Raw genomic sequence first — 22,813 nt, 5'->3', positions numbered from 1 at the left:
TTATTTATTTATTATTTATATATTTTTATATATATAAAGAATATATATATAAAGATTTTTATTTATTCATGAGAGACCCATAGAGGGAGAGGGGCAGAGACATAGGCAGAAGGAGAAGTAGCCTCCCCATGGGGAGCCCAGTGTGGGACTCTATCCGGGGACTCCAGGATGAAGCCAGGAGCTGAAGGCAAACGCTCAACCACTCAACCACTGAGCCATCCAGGCATCCCAGGAGGAATGATTCTTAACAGCTTGTGCCATTTGGAGAATTATACCAGTTACTTGACAAAGCATACTTTGCATTTAGAAAATTCATTAATGTAATAGATATTTCATAGTTCTTTAACAGGTTTTTTTTTTAAGATTTTATTTATTTATTTGAGAAAGCACAAGCAGGGAGTGGCAGAGGGAGAGGGAGAAGCAGGCCCTCTGCTGAGCAGAGAGTCTACCGCTGGGGCTCAATTCCAAGACCCTGGGATCATGACCTGAGCCTAAGGCAGATGCTTAACCAGCTGAGCCACCCAGGCGCCCCATTAACAAGTATTAATAATTATCTTTAACATGTCTGCAGTCCTGGCAGTCTTCTGGGTGAGTGATTTGTAAACTTTATTTAAGTAATAGAACTCTGTCTCCTAATGAAACCCTACGCGATATACCTTAAATAAAATAAGAAAAGCCAGGTTGTTGTGGTGAGGGAAGAAAAAAGGCCCTACTGGATCTCTTGAGATACCCAGTGAACCTTAGAATTGAGAGAATGACATTCTGAAGGCTACTGTTTCAGTATTCCACTCTTAGGGTCTTGTCTCTCATCCCACAGTATCGCCAGAAAAGTCACACAGTTAGAAGTGCATATGACGAGTCCCTTTGCAACATAGCATAACAAAGGGGCTCCACTATATTCTCTTTGCTTCCTCCCATTTATTAGATTTTAAAATTACTTTATTATAAATAATAGGAATTGTGGCAGAAAGTGCAATTATACTGAAAACAAAAAATAGTAGTCCCTCAGATCATCCCTCCTTGCCCACTGTTAAACACGGTTACTAATTTAACATGTTCTCCCTGTTTGTATTACTATTATATGAAATTACATTCAGTATTTTGTTGTGTGGTAGATTTGAGTTTATTTATCTCTTATTACATGTTTTATGTTAGGGTAAGTTTCCCCTCATTGTTCTTTAAAATTTTCTGTGTGTGTGTGTGTGTATGTTTGTGTGTGTGGCAGGATGGGGAGGTGTCTCATCTCAGAGGTTTTTTTTCTGACTAAGTTTTCATCAATTTGTCAAATTCTTCCTTCCCAGATTTCATTAGAATTCTGATTGAAATTGTATTCATATTTTCTGTTACTTTGGGAGGTGATTGGTCATTTCGTAAGATTGACTCTGTTTCTTTGGGTCTATTTAGGTCTGTTTCTGAGGTTTTAATTCTGTCTCACTAGTCTGTTTGTTAATGCTCTAGTAATTTACTTTTTAAATTATAGCAACTTTGTAGTGTGTGGTAATATCTGGTGAGGCTTATCCTCCTCTTATTTTTCCAAATGAACTTTATTATTACTTCCTTACCATGTTTATTAGAGTTTCAGTTAAGTTTTAAGTTAATTTAGGGAGAACAGACTTTTGATGGTTTTGAAAAGTCTTAATTAGAAACAAGGGATGTCTTTTTCTTTGTTCAAGGCTACTTTTGGGTCTGGTGGTTTTTGTTTTTGTTTTCTTAATATAGATTTAGTCATAGATTTTATACATTTCTTGTTAAGTTTATTTTTAAGTTTATAGTTTGTTAGCTGTAAGTATTCATCTTTAACAAAGAAAAATGCCATATTTTTCATCATAAATGAAGAAGTCACTTTGAATTCTTATTTCAGCCTAAAGCATTTAACATATCCAACATGTTACATTTCACTTGTAATCAGACAACTAACTAGATACAAGTTTTAAAAAACACTCTTCTTTTTTATAATTAATATATTTTCAGGGGAAAAGGGTATAGGGTGGCAAATAGGTACACCAACAGTTAAACCACTCTTGAAAAATGTGGACATCCATCATTAGAAACTCCTATATGTAGCTAGTACCTGTTTGCAGGGAAATTAAATAGTAGAAAATATCATACTCAAGAACAGGTAGTTAGGACTTGCTGCAAGTCTAGGTTTACTACCCTTTTGATACTTTTGAGTGGGTACATTTTGACCAGTGGCCAGATTCCAATCTGCACTGGCATGGGATATAGAACTTGAATTAATATCCTGAGTAGGTGGCCGCATCAGCACCATGCCAGAATATATTACAGGCTTGCTTTGTTTGTGAATGTGTCTTGATGAATTCTAAGACGTTGTTGTGGCATTTGTCTTGCTAGTGAATAAATCTTTTTGTAACTTCAGAATTTTTAAATTCATTTATGGCTACCCACCATCTAACAAACTCTCGAGATCTGGAAAGATCACTATGTAGTTTGCAAAGGAAGGTAAAAGTTTCTTTGAGATTTTAAATCTTTTATTGAGTTTTTTTTTTTTTTTTTGAGTTTGAATAAACACTTGAGAACTTTCTTTGAAAAAGATGTGCTAGTAGGGAGTTTTTAATTATTTCTACACTATTATTTCACTGTAATACTGAAATTTTAAGAAAAATCTATTTGCATATTAAAATTTGTAACTGCTAAAAAATATTATAACACTAAACTAATAAACTTAAATGACTAGATTTACAGGTTTGAGTAAAGCCTGGCAGTAATCTGTTTAGCTGAGTAACCGGGGGAAAACTAACTCCTCGAAGTTCCCATTTTCTCCTCTTCAATGAGAGTGTCTGTGCACACATCCTATGCTGTGATTATCTGATGAAGTAATTCCTATAAAGCATTTCTCCCCTGACCACCCCTGTCTGCTGCTACTAATTAAATAATTCTTGTTGATATTTGGTAATTTCGGGAGGTATCTGTCTTTGAGAATTAAAGAATTAAATTAGGGATGCCTGGGTGGCTCAGTGGTTAAGTGTCTGCCTTTAGCTCAGGTCGTGATCCCAGGGTCCTAGGATCAATTCCTTCATCAGGCTCTCCACAGGGAGCCTGCTTCTCCCTCTGTCTATGTCTCTGCCTCTCTCTGTCTCAAATGAATGAATGAATGAATCTTTAAAAAAAGAGAAGTAAATTAGTATAGTCTCTTCTGCTACAATATGTGCTTTTGAAACTTGAATTAGTTTATATGCAGTTGATAAATAGGGAAGTATCAGTATAGTATAGAAGTAGGGTCAATTTATATGAGACTTTCCTCAGCAATTGGGGAAGCAAGTATTCTTACAGATAAACAGAGTTGAAGAGAAAAAAGATTGAAATTCTACAAGAAGTGCTTTCCTCTAGTGCAAGTAGTGGTTAGTTTAGGGACCTCAAAATCTGTGGCACTTTCCACTATGGTTAAACTATATGGGGAAGCTTAAGAGTTACAGATGAAGGGAGTTTTGAAGATATTTCCCTCAGTGTTTAAAAATAAACCTACACGCTGTTTTTAAAATTTTATAGAAACCTTATACAATGACCTCAGTGGTAAAAATTTGAGTCCGGGGTTTAAGGTGGTAAATGGTTGATCAGCCTTTGTTTTTTTGGAAATGTTGGTGGGGATTTAACTGTGCTAGTATTTTTATTAATGAATATTACTTTTTAAAAAATGTTCTGGTTACCAAGTTTAATGGGTTTTTAAAGTTTTGTTTTATTTTTCCACAAATGCTATTTTTTGTTTTTTAAAGATTTCATTCATTTTTATTAGAACAAGCACACACAAGTAGGTAGAGGGAGAAGCAGGCTCCCCGCAGAGCACAGAGCCCAGCACTAGCCCAGCGCAGGGCTCAATCGCAGGACCCTAGGATCATGGCCTCAGCCAAAGGCAGAAGCTTAACCGACTGAGCCACCCAGATGCCCCAACCCTATTTTTTCCCCCACTGTATTTTTTTAGTGTGTAATTTTGCAGCATGTACTTTTCAACAATGTGGTAGATGTTAACTAACTTAAAAACACCAGCCTATAAAAATTAAGTGTAAGAAGGTGTTGATTGCAACCATGTAGAACAGTAATTCTCAACCCAGGGGCAGGATATATTAGACAGTGTCTCTAGACATTTTTGGCTGTCACAGCTTGTGGAAGGAGTTAGGGGGCTAGGGCACAGATGCTAGTGGCATCTAGTGAGTAGAGAGGCCAGGGATGCTGCTGATCATCTTATAATATGTGGAACAGCCCCTCACAACAAAGAGTTACTCAGCCCTAAGCATCAGTAGTGCCTAGGTTGAGAAACCCTGGGGTAAGGGCTCTTAGGAAATAGGAAACAGGGGCAGCCCCGGTGGCTCGGCGGTTTAGCGCCGCCTTCAGCCCGGGGTGTGATCCTGGAGTCCCGGGATCGAGTCCCACATCGGGCTCCCTGCGTGGAGCCTGCTTCTCCCTCTGCCTGTGTCTCTGCCTGCCTCTCTCTGTGTGTCTCTCATGAATAAATAAATAAAATCTTTAAAAAAAAAAAAAAAGGAAATAGGAAACAGTGAATACTATTTTCATGTTAATTTATTATAATAATACTTAATTTTGAAATGTAAATTATTGGATAATCTAGTCTGTTTCTATGCTTTTGATTATTTTTGTGCCAGTACAATATTGTTTAATTACTGTTGCTATATATTATAATCCCATCCAGCTTGCTTATTTATCTATTTTATTTATTTATTTATGTTTATTTATTTTAAAGATTTTGTTTATTTATTCATGAGAGACAGAGAGAGAGAGGCAGAGACATAGGCAGAAGGAGAAGCAGGCTCCCTGTGGGGAACCTGATCTGGGACTTGATCCCAGGACCCTGGGACCACAACCTGAGCCAAAGGCAGATGCTCAACCACTGAGCTACGCAGGTGCCCCTAATCCCATCTGATTTATGGATATTAATATTCAAGTCATTTTATTGGCTTCCAAAACTAAATTTTGTGAAATATAACCTATTAGAGTACTTGTACAAAAAAGATATCCTTAGAATTTTAAATCTTTACTGTTTTTTCCTCAGGTTATCTTCTTTGAAAGTGTTGTAATTTGTTTATGTAAATATAACTCCAGTTTTATTTCTTAGTGTTTTATATTTTGTTGCTATGATAAATAATAGTTTTTACATTTTATTTTCTTTAGAATGGCACTTGAGGTGCCATATTTTTATTGTGCCTTTCTTTTTTCTTTCTTTTTTTTTTTTTTAAGATTTTATTTATTTACTCATGAGAAACAGAGAGACAGAGATGTAGAGACACAGGCAGAGGGAGGAGCAGGCTCCACGCAGGGAGCCCGATGCGGGACTTGACCCCGAGTCTCCAGGATCACACTGTGGGCCAAAGGCGTCGCTAAATCCCTGAGCCACCCGGGCTGCCCTTATTGTGTCTTTCTAGTTACTCATTTTTTTATAATTTATTGAGAGATAATTGACATATAACATTGTGTAAGTTTGTGTATAATGTGTTGATTTGATGAATTTATATATTACAGTGTGATTACTGCCATAGCTTAGCTAACACTGCTATCACATCACATAATTACTTCTTTTTTGTTGTGGGAACAATTAAGATCTAGTTTCTTACCATCTTTGAAGTTTATAGTATTGTTGACAGTAAGCACTATGCTGTGCATTGAATCTCCAGGACTTACTTATCTACTAGTTGGAAGTTTGTATCCCTAAACAAAATCTTCTCAATTTCCCCACCCTCCATCCCCTGGTAACCTGGTAACTACCATTCCACTCTTTTTGTTTTTGTTTTTTAAGATTTTATTGACTTTATTTATTTACTCCTGAGAGACACAGAGAGAGAGGCAGAGACACAGGCAGAGAGAGAAGCAGGCTCCATGCAGGGAGCCCGATGTGGGACTCGATCCTGGGTCTCCAGGATCACGCCCTGGATTGAAGGCAGCACTAAACCGCCGAGCCACCTGGGCTGCCCTCCACTCTGTTTTTATGAGTTTTGTGTTTTTAGATCTCACATATAAATGATATATATTATTTGTCTCTTGTAACTCATTATTCCTTTGATTCATAACTTAAAAAATTGGCCAGAACTTTCAGAACAATATTAAATAAAAATAGTGACAAATGGCATCCTTGTGAGTTTCTGAATTTATTTTATTTTATTTTTTTTTAATTTTTATTTATTTATGATAGTCACAGAGAGAGAGAGAGAGAGAGGCAGAGACATAGGCAGAGGGAGAAGCAGGCTCCATGCACCGGGAGCCCGACGTGGGATTCGATCCCGGGTCTCCAGGATCGCGCCCTGGGCCAAAGGCAGGCGCCAAACCGCTGCGCCACCCAGGGATCCCGAGTTTCTGAATTTAATATAAAAAAGTATAGTACTCTGATGATTGGTACAAAGAAAATGAATTGTGTTTAGAACAAGGGATATTTCCAGTTACCTAGGAATATCCCTTGTAGGATGAGTGCTATACAGCTTTAGTTCTTCAGTCTTTGAACAGCCTTATGTGCCTTTAGGTGGTCATACTGAGGAAGTATTTTGTCCATTTTTCTTTCTTCTTCCTTTCCTTTCCTTTCCTTTCCTTTCCTTTCCTTTCCTTTCCTTTCCTCTCCTCTCCTCTCCTCTCCTCTCCTCTCCTCTCCTCTCCTCTCCTCTCCTCTCCTCTCCTCTCCTCTCCTCTCCTCTCCTCTCCTCTCCTTTCCCTCTCCTATTTTCTTTCTTTCTTGTCCATAATTTCTAGAAATCTTAAAATACAGCTGGAGGTTTAGGGCTATCACATTTTAAATCATTACTGAATCTACATTTTTTTCAAAATTATGAAGAACTTACGAAGCAAAAATAAGGAACTGTAGACACTCATGTAATTAGTTGGTAAATACTATTTTAAGGATTCAGAGATTCAAAACAAACAAACAAAAAGGATTCAGGGACTCACCATGGGCTGGTGTGGGACTAGATTGGAATTGCTCAGATGATTATCATAAATGGAGGAGGGAAGTGAGATTATTGTGTTGACTAGAATGAACATGATCAGATCATGAAGTTAATCTTGGTCTTGTCTCTAGCTCATACCACAGATAATAAGGCCATTCCAAAGATTACTGCTAGCTTAGCTGAGAATTTAGTTTTATGGATTCTTAACAGGTTTGGTTTTTTGTTTTTGTTTTGTTTTTTGATTCTCAACAGGTTTATAAAAGAGTTTCTTAAAGTTTTTGCCCTGTGAAGAAGTGATCATACTGTGATAAAAGTGTAATTATATGGGGAATTCTCATTAGTGAGAGTGACTGATATAGAGCATTTCTGTATTTATTCTTTTGTTGTTGCTGCTGCTGTTTTTGTTCTCATCCAATGGTATTATCTGCATCTTAGGTATCAGTATGAATGCATCCAAGAATGTTTTGTTATTGTTTGCAGCAAATTTATTTAGAATTCTTCTATTGAATTCTCTTTCTGTTGTATGTCGCAGAATATATGGATGGGACTGAAGTGTATCAACCTAACTAACTTGAATTTGAAAAGTAAATGTCAGTTTTAACCATTTTGGAGTATATAGTGTAATAGGGGCTTAATACTGAATAGTATCATCATTTAATCATCTTGTGTTATATAAAAATACAGATTTCAAATGTTGATTTCATTTTATCATTATCTTTTTTTATCTTTATCTGAAGTTTTATTATTCGAAGATTACAGGGAAGATAGGTGTGTCATTCTACTTTCTCAAGTTTCATGCCTTTTGCGAATTTCTTGGTTTTTAACTGAGCTAATGTTGAATGTCTTGGCTTAGACGACTGAGAATTGTAATCACAAACAATGAAAAATGAAATCCTTTCAAACACGGGATCTTTTTGGCCTAGTACTGGCTCTGTTCTACTGTGCTTCTTTATGTTGGGGGTGGAGATTGGCTCTGTGTTTACCTGCCTTTGAACAGGGGGCAGGCCCTACCCTGACTGTGGTGGCTGACTTAGGAGACTGCCCCTCCTCCCCCGTGCCCTTTCTCCTGTTGAGCTGCTGATACCTGGTTGCTCTTTTTAAAAGATTTTTTATTTATTTATTCATGACACAGAGAGAGACAGAGAGACAAAGAGAGACAGGCAGAGGGAGAAGCAGGCTCCACACAGGGAGCCCAACGTGGAATTCGATCCCTGGTCTCCAGGATCACACCCCGGGCTGAAGGCAGCACTAAACCGCTGGGCCACCGCGGCTGCCCCCTGGTTGCTCTTTTACCAGGACTGAACACAAGAGAAGCTCATAGCCAGGGTTTGTCTGTCGCCAGGAATGTTTAGATTTAGAGTTGTCAGTCAGTGCAAAGCACTCTGCCTCATGTTATAGATACAGTGATCAAAAGTAAAACAAAGCCAAACCCAGCCCCCAGCCTAATAAGAAATCCATAGCTGTAAATCAGACTCCCAGTTGCCTCCCAAGTCTCTTTTCCTTCACTGACCTTTCTCTGAGTCCCACCTGACGGTTGTCTCTCCTTGTGAGAGATTTCTAAAACAAAGCATCCCACATTATTGTCAGTCTTCCCCTCCACCCTCACCTCTGCTAGCATCCCTGCTTTCTGTTAGTGCCCCACTGCCAGTATAGTTGTCAAGACTTGAAATCTCCCCGCTACATTAGTCTTTCTTTGCTCTGTGCCGCCACTGTCAGTACATGTTTTGTCTTCATCAGGTAGCTCTCTAAAGCATTGCTAAATGTGAGGTACGAAGTTTGGTTCTGGTCTCGTCGCTCTCTTACTGAAAAGGCTAGTGCTTCTCATTACCTTGAAATAACATCTGCGTAGAATCTTCAGTAATATGTTTGTAACCTTCTTTTCTTACTTCTCTCTTCTCATTCCTCTTAATGTGCTCCTGACAAAATGAGCTGATTTTCTATCACATTTTAAAGCCACATGACGTTGTTCACATTCTCATTTCTTATTTTTTTTTTAAGATTTTATTTATTCATGAGAGACAGAAAGAGAGAGCCAGAGACACAGGCAGAGGGAGAAGCAGGCTCCCCACAAGGAACCCAGTGTGGGACTCGATCCCAGAGCTCGGGATCAGGCCCTGAGCCAAAGGCAGACGTTCAGCGCTGAGCCACCCAGGCATCCTGACATTCTCATTTGTTACGTTAAGTCCTTCTCCTTGGTGGTGCACTCAGACCCATCAATTCTTGTGGGGGTTTTTTGTTTGTTTTGTTTTTTTAAAGATTTTTTTATTTATTGAGAGAGAGAAAGCGTGAGCAGGGGGAGAAGCAGAGGGAGAGAATATCCAAGCAGATTTGTGCTGAGTGTGGAGTCTAATGCAGGGCTCAACTTATGACCCTGAGATCATGACCTCAGCTGAAACCAAGAGTTGGACACTTACCAACTGAGCCACCTAGGCATCCCTCAGACCCTTCAGTTCTTAGCAGAAATGCCACCCCCTTCATGACATTCTCTAACTAGTCTGAAGTGATTTTTCTAATCCTCAGAATCTTACAGCTTCCTTCCTTCCTTCCTTCCTTCCATCCATCCATCCATCCATCCATCCATCCATCCATTCCTTTTAGAGAGGGGCAGAGGGAGAGAGTCTCAAGCAGACTCCCTGCTGAGTGGGGAGCCTGACTTGGGGCTCCATCTCATGACCCTGAGATCATGACTTGAGCCGAAATCGAGTCAGACACTTAACTGACCGAGCCACCCAGGCACCTCACTTAGAGCCAGTTCTGTATGTCCTTTATGACATCTGTTTCTTTCTGTTTGTATCTTAGTTACTTATGCGTTAGTTTTACCACAGTGAAAGTGTCTTGTGGCAAGAGTGCTTTCTTTTTTGTCTGTATATCCCTCAGCATGAGACTTCATGCTTCGCACTTGCAGGGTACTCAGGAAATACAGGTTACTGACTAAATGAAGATCTCATATACTTTGTATTATTACCAGTGTTCACTTTACAAAATGTCCATCTGCTGTCTGAAAGAATGTACAGAGCCATTAACATTTACCTTACATTGTGAATGTGGTGTCAAACATGTGATAGTTTCCTTGTTAAGTAACAAGACTCCATTTCCTTTGTTCTCCTACAGGAGAATCAGATGAGAGGGAACAGTCCAAATTGGAAGTTAAAGTTTGGGATCCAAATAGCCCACTTACAGATCGACAGATTGACCAGTTTTTAGTTGTAGCACGGTAAGTATAGCACTATTGAGTTAAGAAGTATCTTTTCTTTTTAGAAAAGAATTTGTAGATGTATATATTCTACTTTTCTCATTGGTTGTGTTATTTTTCTAGTTACGTAAGAAGACCTAAATATGTATCCCATCCTTTCCTAAATATGATTAATCATTAGTTTTTGTTTGGAAATAGATTTATTGCTTTACTGATTAAGATACGTAATAAATGCTACTTGTAAAAATTTAAGTACTAAGGAACAATATGAAATGAAATTCAACATCTGAAATCCCAGATCTTTAATTAAAGCAGCTATCTCTTTTACTCTAGACAGGGATAATTCCGGTGTCAATAATAATAATATGCATCTCAAATTCCTTTTAAAGCACCTGCATATGAGTAGGGCCTATTGCTAAGCATATGGCTTTCCTTTGAGAACTTTCAGCCTGGCTGCCTGACTGGCTTGCCCACCTCCCTTTAAGAAAATGAATGGAACAAAAATTTATTTTTATTTTTCAATTATAAAGGCAAATAATGCTCATGGAGGAATTACTGCAAAGTGGAAAGTGAAATTATCATAGTAATGTAAATAGTAAGAAATTGCAACAAAACTAAGAGTACACCAGCAAGCAACTGATTAAGTGAAGTGAAGCATATTCAGTAATGGAATATTACTTTACAACAATGAAAATGAATGAATTAGAGGGATATATAACAGATAAATCTCAAAAACAATGTTAAATGAGGATACACACAGTATGATCACATATAAAAAGTTTTACAATGTATAAACAATGTCTTATTTCATTAATGGGCATATAAGTACATATGCATATTATATGTATGTATGAGTTCTGGGAATGTGTATAGGAGGCTCTAAAATTTCTAATATTTCCTTAAAGAATGAACCAAACATGGTAAAATATTAGAATCAGGTAGATATAGACATGATTAGAGGGTCATCATTATGTTCTCTAATTTTCTGTTGAAATGTTATTGTAACACAAAGGAAAAAAGGGTCTCTGCCCACCTTTAGCACTGTTCATAGTGCCTGTCTCCACAGAAATCACATCATGTTGGTGGCTAGGGTTCAGACTCTAGCACCCACGCAGCCACTGGTGATCAGATGGAGACCTAAAGTACATTGTTGGGGAAGCCAGTCAGTGGATAGATAGATGATACTGAATATTTGGGAATGGAAATCAATCATTGGTGTAATCACTGGCCTAGAGACTCCAGACAGGTTACTCAGATCTGGGCCATTATAGACATTGCAGTTTTAAATTTGATTTCCACTGTTTTTTTCCTTTTCCTGATTGCCAAGGGCCATACGTTTCCATTTTCCTTGAAGCCAGCATGAGAGACACCAAAGAGATGCACCTGGTACCTTTTTAAAAAAATTTTTTTAAAGATTTTATTTATTCATGAGAGACCCAGGTAGAGGGAGAAGCAGGCTCACTGCGGGGAGCCTGATGTGGGACTCGATCCCAGGACCCCAGGATCACGACCTGAGCCAAGGTCAGACACTCAACCACTGAGCCACCCAGGCATCCCTCAATTTTTGTTTTAAAAAAGATCTTCTAAATACTAATTAAGACCATAATCAAATATGATTGCACATCCCACCAGAATCGTTAAATTTTAAAAGATAGTGCATTAGTAAAGAGGTGGAGCAGCTAACACTCTACTCATTGTGCTGGTGGAAGTATAAGTTGGTATAGCCGCTTTGCAATCATCTGACATACATATCCTTTACGTTTCACTCCTGAATGTATACTGAGCAGATATGCATACATAACACCTGTGCACCAAAAGGTATAGATGGCATTAATGACACTACCCAGAGTAGCCCCAAACTGGAACACAGACTTCCATCAACAACAGAGTGGAGTGGGGTTGGGGTATCATACAAAGAAATGCTCCATTGCAAGCATTTCCATAGCAAGGAAAATGAACACGCTATAACCAATAGCATGGGTGAGTCCACAAACACAATTTTGAACAGAAGAAGCTGGATGTAGAAAGAGCATGGTATACACTTTTATTATCTCAAATGAGCAAAACTAACCCACGGTGTTGGAATTGATTATGGTGGTTCTCTTTTGGGAAGAGGAAGAGAGTACAGATTGGAAAGGAGCACGAGGAGTCTTCTGGGATGCTGCTGTGTTCTGTTTCTTGTCCTGGGTGTTAGTGACATGGAAGGATTCACTTTGCTATTACTGCAGAGCTGTACAGTGTGTGCTTTTATGCACATGTGTTATATGTTAATTGGGGCATTTAAAAATTTCTTCAGCTAACATGCTTAAAATACAGCAAGGGGAAGGGAATAAAATAAAACAAACAGCAAGTCTTATGTTCATTTCATGCTTTATCTGTGGGTAGGCATTCTAAATCATTAAGTGAAAAAAAGTTGTAATTGTTTTCTCTTTTGTTTTGTTTTGTTTTAATAGAAACCTATTATATCTTGAGCCCTCATAGGAAGAGGTTGGTACAATTGATGATACCTCATTTTAAGGAAAAAATGTTATTGGGATTTCACAATTTGAGCTTAAAAAGTTTTCAGAACTTGCTTTTGCAGTAATTGTCAAACTCTGCAGCTCATTTACTTCTCATTTTTTGAGCACAGTTGAATAGGAAATTGTTTACTCCATGGTATTTTAGAATAGATCTGTCCCTTCTTTGTGGCACACAAATCACTGTTTCTGAATATCCTTATAATGACCTATATATAGTAAAATGTCTTGTCATATGCTTAAATCTTAGAGAAGATACTTTTTATCTGATATTTGATTCTTAAACATCCAAGAACTTGTTTGACTTTTTTTCTTCTCCATTTCCTTTATTTTTTTCTCCATAGCACATATCCACCTGACAGCTATCTTTTTTAATTACCTGTATAAATTTACCTGTCTTCCCCTGTAAAGAAAATGAGCCCCAAAACGAGCCCCAACTGTAAAAAACATGGAAAATAATTCCTTACAGCCTATTTAGAGGATTACCTCTTGGAGGCTGATGTACTTAGGGATGACAAATTTCTGAGACTGCTAGATGCAGGCAGAGTTTGATTTCATCAGTGTACTGTCACTATCTCTGAAGTACCCAAGGCAGATTGCCTAGTGCAGTCCACTCCAGGAGATCCTCCCTGAATGACCACATCAAGAGCAAGAAGGAAATGAGTCCTGCCTGCCCCAGAAAGGAACTGTAGCGGAGAGACGAGTGTAGAGCACTTCTTGGCCAGCACTGATCTTTTACAGGAAGAAACTGGGACATCTCACCCAAAGCCCCACGTTCGTTGGAGACAAGGTTGAGACTCACATTCAGACCTCAGCTTCCGGCGCCTGCATCCTCACCACCGACTTTTACAATTTTTATGCACTACCAAAATGCGTGGTATTTTTTTTTAATATAAAAAAATAACAGAGCCTTAGTTTTTCCTCTTTGTTTTTGTGTATTATTTAGTGCTGTTGGGACATTCGCTCGAGCCCTTGATTGCAGCAGTTCTGTGAGGCAGCCGAGTTTGCATATGAGCGCAGCTGCAGCGTCTCGAGACATCACCCTGGTAAGATGCTTTTTGAAGTTTAAGTGTTATTATGTCCTTTGCTACTGTAATTTTAAAGCCAGTGTAGCATGCTATAGATGAGAGAGCTTTCTGTGAAAGAGCTTTCTGGCTTTTAGCCCTGCTGACTGCTGGGTTGATTTGGCTCACCTGATTGGTTAACTGGGGTTAAGGTATCCCATTTCTAAGTCCCCTCTTATGTTTGTGAGCTGAGACAAAATAAGAATGACTGTTGATGGAATAGGTATGAAACAGTAAAAGGATATTCTGGGGAAAACAGTTTAACATTCTGACCCATCTTCTTTTCACTTGTGTGCTTTTTTCTTGTAGTCTATATATGTACCTAAATTGTTGTACATCGTATATAATGCTTTACAGATATTTTTCAGTGGACTTGACCACCTCTCAAAACTATTTTTGACACAGAATGAGAGAGAGAGAGAGCACGCACAAGCAGGCAGAGTGGCAGGCAGAGGGTGGGGTAGGAGAAGCAGACTCCCTGCCTGCTTAACAGGGAGACGGATGCAGGGTTCAATCCCAAGACTCCTAACCAACTGAGCCACCCAGCGCCCCAAAAGAAGTTCTGTTTTTGTGCATTATTTCATTACATTATGGTTGCTTCTTCTTAGACTGTTTCTTTTTTTCCTTTCATCATCAAATGAAACTTTCCATTTCAGTTGATACCACTGATGCCCGCTATGGCCAGGCATTGAACTTGGCACTTGGCTTCTTTCTCTACACCCTCCAGCAAAGTAGACTTGGAGGTTTTTGTTGATAGAAGTGACTCTGTATTTGACGACCACAGCCCGTTGAGACAAGCATAGTCTGAGAAAACTGAGATTTGGCGAGGTTAAATTATTTGACCAATATCTATTACATGTAATAAACATTTCCTTTTTTTCCCCTCCATAATACCATGTCTCCTTACAACCAGTTTATTAATGTAGATCTTGCCTCTGGAGTTCCCTGAGACCATTTGTTTATTTATTTATTTAGATTTTATTTATTTATTCATGAGAGACACAGAGAGAGACAGAAAGAGGCAGAGACACAGGCAGAGGGAGAAGCAGGCTCCATGCAGGGAGCCCGATGTGGGACTCGATCCTGGGTGTCCAGGATCATGCCCTGGGCCGAAGGTGGCGCTAAACCGCTTGAGCTAAACCAGGCTGCCCAAGACTGTTTATTTGATGCTAGTTAGAGCATCACTCATGACACTACATTATCTATCCTGCCTCTTTTGAATACCAGTTTCTGATTATTTTCTTTAAATCATCACTGTGCACTGCTGCTGATGACCGCAAATGCAAATCTTGCCCAGAATATGCAGAAAAATGTGAGCAATAATTTGTTTTCTGTTCTGTTAAATGTATCTTTCAGAGTTTTATAGTATAAACTTAAATACATCATCCAATCATGTCTTCCTTTAAATTTTTCAGGCCATAATCATTACCAAACAAAATGCACCAAAAGTCCTAAAAATGTCTCCCCTCAAAATGTATCCAAAATCTGACCATTCCTCTCTGTCTCAAGTTCTTCAAATGTTAACCCAGACCCTCTCACTTAGGGTACTGGCAGGTTTTCCCAAGTCTCCTCCTAAAAGTTTCAACTTTCTTTTCTCTTTTTATTTAAAGATTTTACTTATTTATTCATGAGAGACACAGAGAGACTAGCACAGGCAGAGGGAGAAGCAGGCTCCACGCAGGGAGCCCGATGTGGGACTCGATCCCGGGACTCCAGGATCACGCCCTGGGCTGAAGGCAGGCACTAAACCTCTGAGCCACCCAGGGATCCCCATCAATTTTGTTTTCTGATGGAATGGAATACAATGATAGGTTTTATGACTTTCTGGTTATATTCCAATTTGAAATGCTTTCCACAAAATGCCACAATAATATAAAAACCACAATAATATAAAAACTCACACTGGAATGTACATCACATTTGTTTCTTACAAGACTTTCTTTCTTATGCCATAGGTGATGGTGAAAGCATTAATACTCTGTAGCCATTATGGAGCATCTTTCTTTATGCATTCTCAGAGACTAGATTGTTGTTTATAGAAGCAAGTTTTGTTCTCTCCATTGGTACATTAATATTTTATATAAAAGTTTAGGGGTCTTACAATAGGTTTATATTTTGTTTTTTAGAGTACATTACTGAAGGAGCGAGAGTACAAGTTGCATGTTTGTAAAATAACCTTCAAAATCCTGTCAGTAGATCCATACAGTCCAAAACTGTATGGAATCTAATCACCACTTGTATTTTTCTCCTGTTCAAGGAGATTTTTTTCTCAATTCTAAAATCAATGTATGCTTTTTGAAAAATTTCAAAATTTAGTACAGCAGCAGCCAAAAAAAAAAAAAAAAACAAAACAAAGCTTTGTTCTCCTCACCCAGAGTAGAATATTCTTACCATTTTGTAATAATTCCTTTCAGCTACTCTTTGTGCATTATAAACAGTGATACCAGCAAATTACAGAATAGTACAGAAGATAATGTAATAAAATTCCACATAATGCCACCTAAACAAACGTTAGTATTTTAGTTCTTTGGACTAAAGAAAATTTCAACCATTATAATACCGAGTCTCTAATAGTCTCTCCCTAGTTCTCTTCTGCACCCTCCCTTTGTACCTTTGATGCCTGTCACCCCTGCCTCCTGTCAAGAGGCAGCCAGTATAACAGATCTGCTATTTATCTAGTCTGTTTTTCTAGTTTCACTGTGTATTTGTGTGTCTGAAAACAGCATAAAGATTGTTTTGCATGTGTTTCAATTTACTCTGTGACATTTTGCTCTTTGCCTGTTACTGACATCTAGCTATTTCAATAAACACGTACCCACTTCACTCATTTTAACCACTGGGTAGTATTTGTAGTACTCCTTCATGGAATGTAACACCACATTATTTATGTACAGTGAACATCTGGAGTGCTTTAAAAACATTTTTCATTTGCTACTACCCATAATGCTTCATTGAAAATTCCAACACATTTCCTTTATAAGCATGTATGTGAGCTTTCAGCCAGAACAAGAATTGGAATAGTTATTCATAGTGATTCATAGGGCAGTGCTCACTTTAAATTTGACCAAATGCAATCAAGCTATTCTATAGTCTGAGGTATAAATTTATAATCCCACAAGCAGTCAATGAGTATTTTCCTTTCTCATCCATTTTTTTTTTTAAGATTTTATTTATTTATTCATGAGAGACAGACAGAGAGAGAGAGAGAGAATGGCAGAGACACAGGCAGAGGGAGAAGCAGGCTCCATGCAGGGAGCCTGATGTGGGATTCGATCCAGGGACTCCAGGATCACGCCCTGAGCCAAAGGCAGGCACCCAACCGCTGAGCCACCCAGGCGTCCCTCTCATCCATTTTCTTATATTGTCTTCAACATTGTGTTTTTTCATACTAAAATTTTTACTAAGCTGATGCTTATCTAATTTTATTTTATTTATTTATTTTTTTAAAAAAAGATTTTATTTATTTATTCATGAGAGACACAGAGAGAGAGAGAGGCAGAGACACAGGCAGAGGGAGAAGCAGGCTCCCTGCAGAGAGCCCGACGTGGGACTCGATCCCGGGACTCCAGGATCACGCCCTGGGCTGAAGGCGGCGCTAAACCACTGAGCCACCCAGGCTGCCCTCTAATTTTATTTTAAATTTTTTTCTTTTATTTATTATTTATGATAGTCACAGAGAGAGAGAGAGAGAGAGAGGCAGAGACACAGGCAGAGGGAGAAGCAGGCTCCATGCACCGGGAGCCCGATGTGGGATTCGATCCCGCGTCTCCAGGATCGCGCCCTGGGCCAAAGGCAGGCGCCAAACCGCTGCGCCACCCAGGGATCCCTAATTTTATTTTAATTTGTGTTTCTTAATAAGATTAAGCAACTTTTCTTATGTTTTTTGGCTCTGCAGGGTTTTTCTTCTTTGTATTTTACTTTTATTTTTTAAAAATATTTTGTTTATTTCTTTGAGAGAAAGAGATACCAGGGTTAGGGACAGAGGGAGAGGGAGAAGCAGACTCCCTGCTGATCAGGGAGCCTGACGTAGGGCTCAATCCCAGGACCTTGAGATTATGACCTGAGCTGAAGGCAGACACTTAACTGATGAGGTACCCAGCCGCCCCTCTTCTTTGTATTTTAGATTCATATCCTTTGTTCATTCTTCACTTGCATTATTTTATTTTATTTTCTAATAGTTTTAAAATGTTATTCATATTCAAGACTATAAATATATCTGGAGTTTATTTTTTGAAAGTAGAGTGAGGTATAGGAGTCTAATTGTGTTTTTCTCCCCCTATGGAAAATAAACATCCCAACACCTTTTATTGAATTGGTTGTTTCCTCATGATTTTGTAATGCTTCCTCTCTTATTTCAGAGTTTTAGATATGCTCAGGTCTGCCTCTGGATATGACCTATTCTCTTCTGTCTTGTTGATCTGTCTGTCCCTGCACAAGCACTACATTATTTAAAAAAAAAGGGGGGGGGGCTGATAAATCCCACATGAACTTTCTTGTTAGGACATAGTGGAAGTCATTTAAATTGGAGTTTACTACTTTGCCTACCCCACCATGTTTTCCTTAACAGTATAAAATGAACACCTTTTCATATCATTATAAAAATCTGGAAAGGGTTTTTTGTTTTGTTTTGTTTTAAATATTGTGTGATAAACTTGTTACTTATATAGCCAGTCTCTTGTGGTTTAACTCTGAGATACTGCTTCCCAGATTATAACTGGGGATGCTTTCCCTGTTGTAGTACAGCAGATTCCCTTTACCCTGTCTGAGGAATGAGAGGGGCAAGCCTGTTCAAGATATGGTACAGAGCTCTGTGACAGTTGGGACTGATTTTCTTGGAGATAGGTGTGAACAGGTAAAGAGCAGGTGTGTAGGTTTTTGGTTCCCGCTATAGCAACTCTCTGCTTCCCACTGGTGGTGACTGGTGGGACAGCAGGAGAGTTTCTTTTGGAAGAAGGCAGAGTTTTTCAGGTTCAGTATTTGTTTCTATCAGTAAAGGCCGTTTATTAAAAAATCATTTTAAAGAGAACACAATCTATGTACCTGAATTAGTTAAAACATCATTTTGTGTGTATCTTTTGCCGTACTTGCTTATATACTCATTCTAGGCAGGGTTTTCACACCCTCCAGTGTTTTCATTTCTCATGTTTTGTTTCCTTTGGTATTTAGCAGTTGGGAAGCCACTTTTGTATTCTTTCTATTATCTTAAATCATTTACTACTCTAATTGTTACTTTTTGAAGCAGAAGTGTACTCAGAGGCTCAGAAAATTGCAGTTTGTTGTTTGTAAGGCTGGTTTCAGAGACAGGATTTGATTTGTTCTTGACTCCAACTAAAGAATTCTCTCCCAGATCGCCTCTTCTCTCTTACTCGGTTAAAATGACTTGGTTTTAAAAATCTTTGTTGTTGTCTGTCTTGGATTAGGCACCACAGAAGATCTGTTCTTGTCTGCAACATTGAAATGCTTTGGTTTCATGCTCAGACTACTCTAAGATTCAGCTTTCTTTCTTGTTTTTTTTTTTTTTTTTTTTAAGATTTTATTTACTTATTCATGAGAGACGTAGAGAAAGAGTGAGGCAGAGACACAGGCAGAGGGAGAAGCAGGCTCCATGCAGGGAGTCCCAGTGCTGGACCCGATCCCAAGACTCCAGGATCATGCCCTGAGCCAAAGGCAGGCGCCAAACCGCTGAGCCACCCAGGGATCCCCTGTACTTGGACCTTTCTATATATTCTTCTTGTGTTGAGATTATTTTCAATGTCATAAAATTGACATCTTTCAGAAGTCACAAAATCAGGAAGATTTTCTATGTCCTTTGTTACTTCAGATGCAATGACTTACACCTTGAATCCTGTTTGCCCTGTAGTATCATGCCTTCTACTTTGATGTTGACATATTAGAACCTGGGGTGTTACTACTGAAGTGAGTGGAATGGCTAAATATTGATTAGTTATATGTCGATAATATGAGTTTTACAGATTGTTTTCCAAAAGGATCATATGGAAAGCTGGCAAGTTGTTTTGTGCCATTCAGTCAAATCAGATTCATCATTCTGTTGAATTGGAGAGTCAGGTTCTTATTTTTTCTTTCAATGTTTTCAGGTCTGTATAGATCAGTTGTACCTATCTCCATCATGTACCCAGATTTGTATCTGAAGACCTCTCACTGCAGAGAAGGGTTATAGAACTGCTACAACTCAGTTGGCCTGGTCTAGGTCATTTTCTTTGTGGCTTTTCCTGTAAGGACTACAGTTGGCTTTCAGCATTCATAATCCAAAGCATCTGTTTATCCTAGACTCTGTATGCTACTTGTCGAATCACCTGTAGTGTTTTGGGAGCAGATAATTAAGCTGCCTGCAGATCACTAGGTCTGACGTCCTTGTTTTGAGATCTATTAAAATCATAGCTAGACTGAATTTCAAACACTGCTAGTCTTAAGATACATGATAAGATTTATAATTGTTAAAAAATTGAAGTCATGGAGGCTTTATAGATTTCATCCTTGTTTCATTAAAATGTAAAGTGTACTTTGTACAATATGCAAAGGAAGAAAATCCATTTACTCTATGTTGACCTCCCTTGTGGAAACAGAATTCCTTAGAACAAAGTAAACCCCGAAGTGGTCAGTGAGTGGGAGTTGGTGGGAGGCCTACCTTGTTACTTCCTGTTTGTGGTCTGCACCCTATATGTGGAGGGACGGAATGCCATGTGCATTGGTAGGGAGCCTCAGTCTCAGAGAACAGGTCATTATATAGGCACTAGATTTCTCTTTTCCTTAGACCCTGAGGACTAAAGCAAGTTGGAGGATAGGATCTGAGAAAGAGTTTTTTGAGTTTTCCAGGGCCTTAGAAGTCTTCAAGGATAGACAATATTAGAGATGATAGTCAAGTAACTTATATAAAGATTCATATTTAATTAGTGACAGAATCAGTACTAGAGACAGACTTTGTGATGCTGAGTCTGGTTCTGAGAAAGGTCAGACTGTGTTGATTTTGTAGGGAGGAGACTAAATCCTGGAACATCTCTAATTCTTCTATCTAATCTTTTTAAAATGCAGTTCTGACTTTGCTATCTCCTACCTTACATCCTTTTAGTGGCTTTTAATGCTTTCAGGGGAAAAACCCAGATCCTTGAAACAGTCAAAAAAAACTGAGGAGTTTTGCCTGGCCACTCTGTCCAGTCCCTGGCCCTGACTCCCTGTGTCCTCTGGGACCCAGCCAGACTGTGGCCTTCCTTTGGTTCTGAGGTTTGCCTCCTGCCACAGGACCTCTGCAACTTCATTTCCCTTGGCCTGGATGCTCTTACAGCCCCACCATAACACTTCATCTTTCTTCAAATCTTGCTTAATTCATCCATCTAAGGCAGTTAACTTTGTGATGTGCTCATGTAGAGAACCAACCACATTCCTCCATGGTAGTTATTTATAATGAGACATTTATTTTTGTGATTATCTTATTAATGTGTATCTCTAGCTCTCTTCTTCCAATTCCTTACATACTGGCTTGTAGCGTTCATTAGTAGAGTGATTGTATCCTCATTTTCCATGCTACTGATTTCCCAGTACTGAGCATAGTTCTTGGTATATATTCTAGGTGTTCAGTAAATATCTGAGAATGATATTTAAATTAGTTTCTATTTCTGACACATAAGACAATAGGTTCTTATTGAAATCGGTCACTGGAGTAGGTTTTTCTGTTAAAATGTTACTTAGATTTTAATAAATCTTTATTGAATACATCTCATCACTAAGTGATTATATTTGAATTCTCATTTCATTGTGTCACTGGAGCTGAACATACACAGTCTAAAGACCAGGAATTATAGAATGTTTTAGACATTGGATATACTTGTTCAAAAACTGTGGTAATGGGGTGCCTGGGTGGCTCAGCCGGTTAAGCATCTACCTTTGGCTCAGGTCATGATACCAGAGTTCTGGGATCAAGCCCCACATTGGGCTCCCTGCTCAGTGGGAAGGGAGCCTGCTTTTTCCTCTGCCTCTGCTGCTCCCCTGGCTTGTGCGCTTGCTCTCTCTCTGTCAAATAAAAAACAAAAAAAACAAGAAACTGTGGTAAAGTAGGCACAATATAGAATTGCCATTTTAACAATGTTTAAGTGTACTGTGTTCTGGCATGAAGCATTCACATTGTTGTGCAATCACCAACATCCATCCCCAGAATGTTTTCATCTTCCCCAACTGAAACTTTGTACTCATTAAATAATAACTCCCTGTCCCCCAGCCCTTAGCAACCACCATTCTACTTTCTGTTGCTGTGATTTTGACTATTCTCTATTTATAAGTGCAACCATACAATATTTGCCCTTCTGTATGTTGTTTATTTCACTTAGCATAATGTCTTCAGGTTTATCTGTATTGTAATGTGTGTCACCATTTCCTTCCTTTTTTGAGGCTGCATAATACTTTATCATACATGTATTCCACATCGTGTTTATTCATTCTTCTGTCAGTAGAAACTTCGGTTGCTTCTACCTTTTGGCTATTGTGAATAATACTGCTATGAACATGGGGGTACAAATGGATACTTCTATGATTCTATGAGTTTTCCCCTGGATCTATAGCTCATGATTTATTTAACCATATGCAGGTTATTTAACATCCCCGTGCCTGAGTTGCAGCATCTGCAATGGGAATAATAATAATATAAAACATATCTGTGCTGCCTTAGGGGGTTACCTCTTGACAAGAAGAGGGTATACAGACACATGTCCATAAATTGCAGGTATATATGTCTAAGCATCTAGAACTTGATGGAACTACAGTGGCTCCCCAGAGCATGCCTCAGGGTAGTTTCTCCTGGGCACCTGGATTCTCTGAGAGGCATAGAACTCTCTATGAAATTGGGGGCCTGGTTGCGTAGAAGATAAGTGATTTGTTGCTATGGTACAAGTCTTTCTGCGCTTCCATCAACATTCCAGAGAAAATTACACTGGACAGTTAATACGCCTTTGTTTAAGGTAATATTCACAAATACTTGGCTCTTCTGGCTCTTGAGGTTGTGTCCTCACTGGGAGAGAGAGTATACCATGTCTCAGTGTCCTGAATAAGATTTCTGGCACCCTCTTTCCAGCCTCTGGAAAAGTCTAGCTCTGAGTTACCATATGGCATCAATTTGAGAATTAAACATGGTAA

General features: G+C 38.7%; 1 protein-coding gene across 11 annotated transcripts in view; it reads left to right on the top strand.

Moving 5' to 3' along the window:
* MTA3 (metastasis associated 1 family member 3) overlaps positions 1–22,813 on the top strand; it is a 219,958-nt gene that overhangs the window by 137,871 nt on the left and 59,274 nt on the right. For all 11 annotated transcript variants that reach the window (XR_012004442.1, XM_072770363.1, XM_072770368.1 and 8 more), the window contains exons 7-8: positions 10,011–10,113; positions 13,555–13,654. Coding sequence is in view for 10 of the 11 variants with exons in the window: in XM_072770363.1 (XP_072626464.1) it covers positions 10,011–10,113; positions 13,555–13,654 (203 nt within the window). In the remaining variant the exon portion in view is untranslated. The remainder of the gene's footprint in view (positions 1–10,010; positions 10,114–13,554; positions 13,655–22,813) is intronic.

Source organism: Canis lupus, chromosome 12 (assembly GCF_048164855.1).
Source record: "Canis lupus baileyi chromosome 12, mCanLup2.hap1, whole genome shotgun sequence".
In the NCBI taxonomy this organism is placed as follows: domain Eukaryota; kingdom Metazoa; phylum Chordata; class Mammalia; order Carnivora; family Canidae; genus Canis; species Canis lupus.
Note: the sequence above shows the minus strand (reverse complement) of the source record. Positions and strands in the feature narration are given on the sequence as shown.